Source organism: Apis dorsata, unplaced genomic scaffold (genome assembly GCF_000469605.1).
Source record: "Apis dorsata unplaced genomic scaffold, Apis dorsata 1.3 scaffold_94, whole genome shotgun sequence".
In the NCBI taxonomy this organism is placed as follows: Eukaryota; Metazoa; Arthropoda; class Insecta; order Hymenoptera; family Apidae; genus Apis; species Apis dorsata.
In genome coordinates this window covers 454,341-461,968 of record NW_006263392.1, presented here as the reverse complement: position 1 = coordinate 461,968, position 7,628 = coordinate 454,341, and the positions used below count along the sequence as shown (strand labels likewise).

At 27.5% G+C, this 7,628-nt stretch overlaps 1 protein-coding gene across 5 annotated transcripts in view; it reads left to right on the top strand.

Moving 5' to 3' along the window:
• The window catches only part of LOC102675900 (ion transport peptide-like), an 18,730-nt gene extending 11,102 nt beyond the window's left edge, over positions 1–7,628 (top strand). For 4 of the 5 annotated variants that reach the window (XM_006611917.2, XM_006611919.2, XM_006611915.2 and 1 more), the window contains exons 2-4: positions 4,582–5,114; positions 5,913–6,033; positions 7,414–7,628. In XM_006611917.2, coding sequence (XP_006611980.1) covers positions 4,585–5,114; positions 5,913–6,033 — 651 coding nt within the window. In that variant the 5' untranslated portion in view covers positions 4,582–4,584 and the 3' untranslated portion in view covers positions 7,414–7,628. Of the gene's footprint in view, positions 1–4,581; positions 5,115–5,912; positions 6,034–6,399; positions 6,552–7,413 lie in introns of all 5 variants that reach the window. The other variant, XR_421190.2, reaches the window with a different exon arrangement.

Below are 7,628 nucleotides of genomic sequence, written 5' to 3'. Positions count from 1 at the left end.
AGAGAGAGAGAGAGAGAGAGAGAGAGAAGAAGAGTCAATATTCGCATCTAGAATTGCACATACATTCCTACTTTTGTCGACTCAGCCTTTTCCTTCTCGTCGAGGTTATAAACAGCATCTGTACACGTCAGAGCACACCTGGGTGGTGATCTCGTGTATTAAATTATCGTCGTGTTGATCTTGCAAGCGAGCGGGAGATCGTTAGTTTTGCTCCAAGATCCCGAGATCGAGGACGCCGGACGCCTCGATCCTCCGTCGACCATTCAACCCACCTAACTCTCCTTCTCCTTGAGTTCTTCGGCTTTTCTGCGTCCTTCTCCTCACAATCTCTATCTTTCCTTTTCTCTCTTGTCTGTCTCTTCTGTGCTTATCCCACCACTTTGATCTTCGATCGTGACCAGATAACCAGCACTTTCGCGGTACTTTCAAAGTACTACCTCTAAGTACGCGTACGTTTAACTTTATCAGAAAGTTCTCGAACTGGTTGAAGAATAGATTCAATTTTTGCTTTTACTTTTTTGTTACTTCTTTCGCACTATTTACTATATTTATGCAATTGCAATTACATTTCTGCAATTTTCTTTATAGAACTGCTAAATATTTATATATTTATAAATAAATAAATTGACTTTTTTCAATCGTTATCCATGATCGAAATTTTTATTAGTATCATTGTGTTTATTTCATTTTTTGAAAACTCAATTTCTTAATGAAATTTAAGTATTCAAATTTTAACGAAATAATCTAAATGAATTTTCTTTATATTCTTGAAAAAATAGTAAAAAGAAAATTAAATGCAAAAAGAAGAAAAAATAGAAAAATAAATATAAAGAAAAAAATGAAAATGAAATATTATATAAAAGAAATATTGAAAAAAATATGTATTATAATATTCTATACAAATTTATACATAAGTATATATAAAAATCATTGATAATCTTATTAGCAAATTTTGTCAATTTCATTTTACTTCATTATAAGTAATTAATATGAATTGTTTATTCTATATGTTTTTCTGTTTTTTTATTTCTTGTTTCTTCTTATTTTTTTGTTTGAATTTTTGCATTCATTATTCAAATAATCATTCTTATTCTTTTTTTGTTTTTAATTTCTTTTTTTTTTTTTTTTTTACATTTTTATAAATAGTTTATAATTTTTGCTCTTTATCCGTATATACAGTATATACTATAAAAAAAGATGTTTTAATCGAAAGGTTTATATATTTGATACTAAATAATATTTATATATCACAATCCTATCATAGAAATATTGTATATGTTAACACATAAAAAAAAATTGAGAAAATCGAAGTACACAAATATAAATTTAATAGAAGACAAACAGATACACAGACATATAAACTGAAATCAAGTCATGAAATACATGCGGTCTTAGCGAGTCTCTTCGTAAGCTGGTCGAGCAACTCCATCTCACGATTGAGTCATCCGGCACGGGAAGAGGACCACCTGGTGAGGAGAACCCACGATGTATCTACTTAACGATATATGTAGACTGTTTCGCCTCGTGGCTTCTTCTTCCTATCTCATCGACTGGATTTGACTTGGTTGGATTCGATCCAATGAATTGAATACGATGCGACGATTCAATTCAACTTGTGTTGTCATTATTTTTTCTTCCTTTTATATTTCCATTTCTTTTTCTTTTTTTTTTTTTTATTAAATTTCACATTTTCTTCATTATCAAATATACATTTATCACTTATACATAATAAATATAGTAAATATATATTATCATTTATACATTTTATTATTCGAATAATATAAATACATATTCAAATATCTTCTTTTTCGATTCTGATTTCTAAGAAAAATTAATTGAAAATTGAAAAATTAATTCTATTTCATTTATTTTGAAAATAAAATCTACTAATTATTTTTATTCATCTAGCTTTTGTCATCCAATTTCGATTTGAGAAAGATTTTCAAAATTTCGAATAAACATCATAGTATAAGAAGAAATGTACGTGTAAGAATAATTTACATTTTGATCATACGATTCAAATGAAAATGTTAAACGTGCGTGACGATGAAAGAATTGCATTTAGTCGCGTGCAAGCATTGAACGTGTGTATAACTAGTGACTCGAGTAACAGCATGCGACAGAGCCGTGAAGCGGTGCCGAAGAGTATATAGTTTTTTGCTAAGGGGGATTTACAGATTGCACACCTGTGCATGGCTCAGCCGACGAAAGACCTCACCTGTCGAGTAACCGGTCTCCATTGACTTTTTCTTCGTTTACGTACACTCACTTCGTTCTCTGCTCTCCACTCTACTCTCCACTATCTGCTCTTCACCCTTCTTATTTCACCTGTCTCGCTATTTAGTTTTTACTTTTCTGTCTCGATATTTAATTTTTTATTTTAAAATCTTTACTTCCTATATATTTTTTTATTTTCTATTTTCTTCTTTAATTAATATTAAATAATCACAAATATTGATTATATAAACTTAGTAAAAATATTTATATGTTATTTTACAAGAAAGTTTATGTATTTTAAAAAATTTGATTTAAAAATTAAATCAATATATATATATGTGTATATATATATATATATATATATAGAGCATGGTAGTATGTAAAACAATTTATTTCTCGATCGAAAATCTTCTTAAGTTCTTAAAATCTTAAAATCAACCCTAATTTTTTAACATTTTTTTAACCAACCTAAAATTTTTAACATGTTTTTCATGTTTTGTATTCAGATGCAAATGAAAATATTTTTTTAAATATTTCACTTTATAATAAAAATAATAGAGTAATAGAGTAATAGAGCGTATTCTATTTCGTTACGAAATTATATTAAATATAAAAAACATAATATAAAAAACAAAAATAATACCAAACTTTAAGGATTGCTTTTGTTCCCTCGAAATGATATTCATATATACATTAATAAAAAAATTAATCTAATATATGATCTATATATAATCATTATAATTATCTATATCATCTAATTATCTATAATCATAATTATATATAGATAATATTTACAATGTTTTATATAAAATAAAATTATTTTAATAATATAATTTATTAAATTCACTTAAGTTATACTTATATGACTTATCAATTAAATTCATATAAGTATATTTTCAATATTATTTATAATATATTATATATATTATATATATTTTCAATATATTTATAATATATAATATCTTATAATAGAATATTTTACAATATATATAATATAAAAAATGAAAGATTTAATGCTTTTAAAATAATTTACATTGATGATGACGTAAAGAAAATAAAAAAATTATTTTGTTGAAAATCAATCGTCAATCAATAATATTTAATAATTGACACAAGATCGATAAAATCGGAATGATGGTTTACAATCAATAATTGATGATCATATTTGATTTGAAAATCCGTGAAACGATATTAATGATTGAAATCGTGCGATTTCAGAAGCAAATTATCAGACTGTAGGCAATTACCAGGTGGGGGACCGATATAGAGTGGAGCGGTTTGAAAGTTCCGAGAATCGGTCGTGGCTAAAAATAAAATCCCACCCGGGAGCAGTGATTATGTTCCAAAAAAAGAGAACTGAGCGAAACGTTCTCTTCAGCGTATACAGGTGCCGCCAATGAGACGAAGGCAAAGGGACAAACGAGAAACTGCCGTGTGTTCGAGAATCTCGCATTGCCCCGCATAAGAAGAATCCCCTTGTCTCATATATTGCTATGCAGTACCGTGCCGCTTTGAGCTTCAGCTCCGTTTAATGAAGTTGTCGGTTCAGAACGTTTACAGGTGGGGCCTACCTGCGTGTGGTCCATTCACAACGATTGCCGCGGGACTGGTTAGGAGTGCTTTACATCTTTACTTTTACCTCACGAACCGTTTCGAGTTTGTCGAGCCTCGAGATGCTCCTTGCTTGAACAACATCGATCGTCGTTTTCATCATCATCGTCATCGTTATCGACAATCGTTATCATTATTATTAAAATCACAATTGTTTGTTGTTGTTTCCGCGATAAAATTGTGATAGAAAAACGATTATTATTATCGAATAAATACAACGAAACAGCTTGTAAAAAGATAGAAAGAATACAGAAATACTAAAACTTTAAGTATAAATACTATGTATTTTAAGAAAATCAGCGAATCAGTCATTTGTACATAGATATTTTGAATAATCGATGAATTTAATACATCGCATTGTGATTCGAGTTTCTCTCTGTTAATTATTTACACGGTCTCCTTTTTCTTTTTTTTTCTTTTTTCTTCTCTCTTTCTTTATTTCTTTCTCTTTTGTTTTTCAAATATAATTTTTTCTTCTTTCGATATTCGCTACATTTTCTTTTTTTTACTGCAATTTTATGCATAGTTTTATGCATTACAAAGTATACAAAGCATATATATATACTAAATATATAGTATATAGTATATGTACAATATTATTAACATGCAGAATTAAATAATCAGCCATTTTTTACTAGAATAAATTCTAACTAAATTTCAATCTAAATTGAATGATATTCATATATTTTCATTGTTATTTCCTTTTATAAATTATTTTTATCTTCTCAAATCTATTTATTTACATTTTTCCAGACTATGCATCGGCAACAGAGGATTCGATCTTCGTTATCGTCATCTTTATTATCGTTGCCACTCTCAATGTCTCGATCATCCATTCTACCCGCACCGTTGTCACCAACTACATCAATATCATCTGTGACAACATCTACATCAACTTCAACGTTGTCATCACCGTTGTTATCGTCATCCATCTTTTTACCATCGTCTGCAACGTGGTCGACATCCAATTTATCGTCGTATTCTTGGAATCTACAACAAACCTCGTATTCGAGATTACCCTCGTTACCAAGCGAATTGTCGATTATGTCAATACCCTGTCCAAGACTCGTCTCTGTGTTAGCTTGGTCTGTGACGCTTTTACTTGTTTCATCATGTATCGGTTTAACGGACGCTGGCATTTTAAATGGACACCCTTTGGGTAAAAGGTCTTTTATTGATATTCAATGTAAGGGTATATATGATAAAAGTATCTTTGCCCGGCTGGATCGAATCTGCGAGGATTGTTATAATCTATTTCGAGAACCTCAATTGCATCAATTATGCAGGTAATTATTCATTAAAACTTATATTATTATATATGAATATATTTATTTAATGTATTTATTATAACAAATTCTTCATTTTCTCAATTCTTCATTTTAAGTAGATTCAGATAACCATCGACAAAAATAGTTAATAGATAAAATTTTATTATATTTTATTTTATTATATTATATTTATTATTATTATTAAATAATATGCACATTGTCTCGAATATTCGGCAAACTCGCAAATATCCTCTTTTATTTTGATAATACATATATATTTATTATATTTAATTTCGGAATATATATTTTTCATGAAAACATTAATAACTAATAACATAAATTGATATTAAAAATTATTAAAAATTTTCTTTCATTTTCCACTGTTAAATATTCTAAATTCAAAATATTGAACTTTCAAAATTTTGATAGTAACACATATACAATCACAATTTTTTGTTAATAAGATAATCATATATCACAAATTCAAGAATATTAGAATACATAGATTGCTGATAAATATGCAAAAATAGAGAAAGAATAAATATTGGAATATATTTATAGATTATCATAAATGTAAATGGATATTATATTATATGTCATATTTTTACAATGTATCAAATTCAATTTGTTATTTCCTTCAATTACAAAATAATAAATTACAAAATATATAATTTATGTCGAAGGTTGTCTCAAAATTTTTATCTCACATTTGTGAGAACATGATAAATATTTCACTTTACTTTCAGATCTAGGACGCAAGGTACATCGCGAATTCATCGGATTATATTTAGTGTTATATTTTGAAATCTTTTCCAGGAAAAACTGCTTTACATCAGACTACTTCAAAGGATGCTTAGACGTATTGTTATTACAAGACGAAGTAGAAAAGATCCAAACATGGATCAAGCAACTTCATGGAGCGGAACCCGGGGTTTAGGTAGCTTTTTATTTTATGTTTATGATTTCTTATCCGCGCATTTTCATTTTACGGCTTTATACATGTATTACATACCAAATGCATTTGCTTCTCTTTTTTCCCTTTATTTTCGATCAGTTCTCTTAATTTTAATCACCTTATCATTTTTTTGTGTTTTATTTTTTTCATTAAAAAATTTTCCATCCCATTTAAATTTTGATAAATATCTTTCTATACATTTTACACAGTTTTCAATTTTTACTTTAAATCTTTCTCTTTTTTCTTTCTCTTCTTTTTCTTTTATTCTACGATTCTTTAGTTTTCTTTATTTTTTGGTTACAATTTTTTTATTTTCGTTGCTCGTTAACAAACTCTTGTTGCCGATAGTTACCAGCATTTACCATCGAGCTAGTTATTTTCTGATCGACGCATATGGTTTACCTTTGATGTCATCTCAAGAATTTACGAACCACAACTCAACGATGCATATGATATGTACGATGATACGCGATTTTCGCGCATGCTGTATATTCCTTTAGGTAATTTTCAGCAGATTTTGCAACAAAAAAATAATATTGTTTAGTATTTGGTCGATATACATATTTTAATATATATTTCGTTAGATGTATTATTTTAATATACACATATTATACTATGCATATTGGAAATAATAGTTTTTCAAATTACTTTTTATTCGATAGCATATTTTCATTTTTATACTTTTTATCTTTTTATGTATAACACATCGTTTTTGCATACATTTTTTCAAATTTTTGTCACGCATTATCGTGCCTCGTTGAAAATATGTATTTTTTGTGTTAACATAATTTTTCAGAAAACATGATCAGTATAGGATGCCAAAGGATAAGACAACAAAATGGAGAATAATAAAACATATTTTTGCAACGTTCAAATATTTTTGCAGGTTTTCTTGTCGGAAGCAGTTATATATTTTTTGATCTCCTTACAATTGCAATTTTTTACAATAGAATCGTATCTATTATGTTTTGTTATTTTATGCTTCATTAAAAGGTGCAATAAATGAATGGCACTTTTTTGAATTTCGATTTATTTAATATTTGTTCATGTTGATGGATTCGTTTGTATTTACTTATATTACATATATAAAAAAGCATATATAATAATATAAATCATAAAATTTACCAAAAATAATAATGATAAAAAAATAATAAATAATAATAAAAATAATAAAAAATAAAAAAATAATAATAATGAGAAAATTCTTTATTAAAACATAAAACAAAACTAAATAAAACCAAACAAACGGATCTTAAATTTTTCTTTTTCGTTATTTCTTTTTTTCTTTTCTTTCTTTCTTTTTTCTATAATAATTTACAAAAATTTAATTTATATAATTTAATTTATTTTTTTTTAATTTAGGCAAGACTGCTTTGGTACGGAATATTTTACAAGCTGTATTCAAGCATTGCTGCTTGAAGATGAAAAGGAAAAACTTTACGAAATGGTCGAGTACCTAGGTCGCAAGAAGTAAGAGGAAGAGAACACAGAAGCGCTTTCATCGTGAAGGCTTTCATTTTTATGACATCTACGATGAATGATTTTAATAAGACCAACGAGAAACTATAAGAAACAAC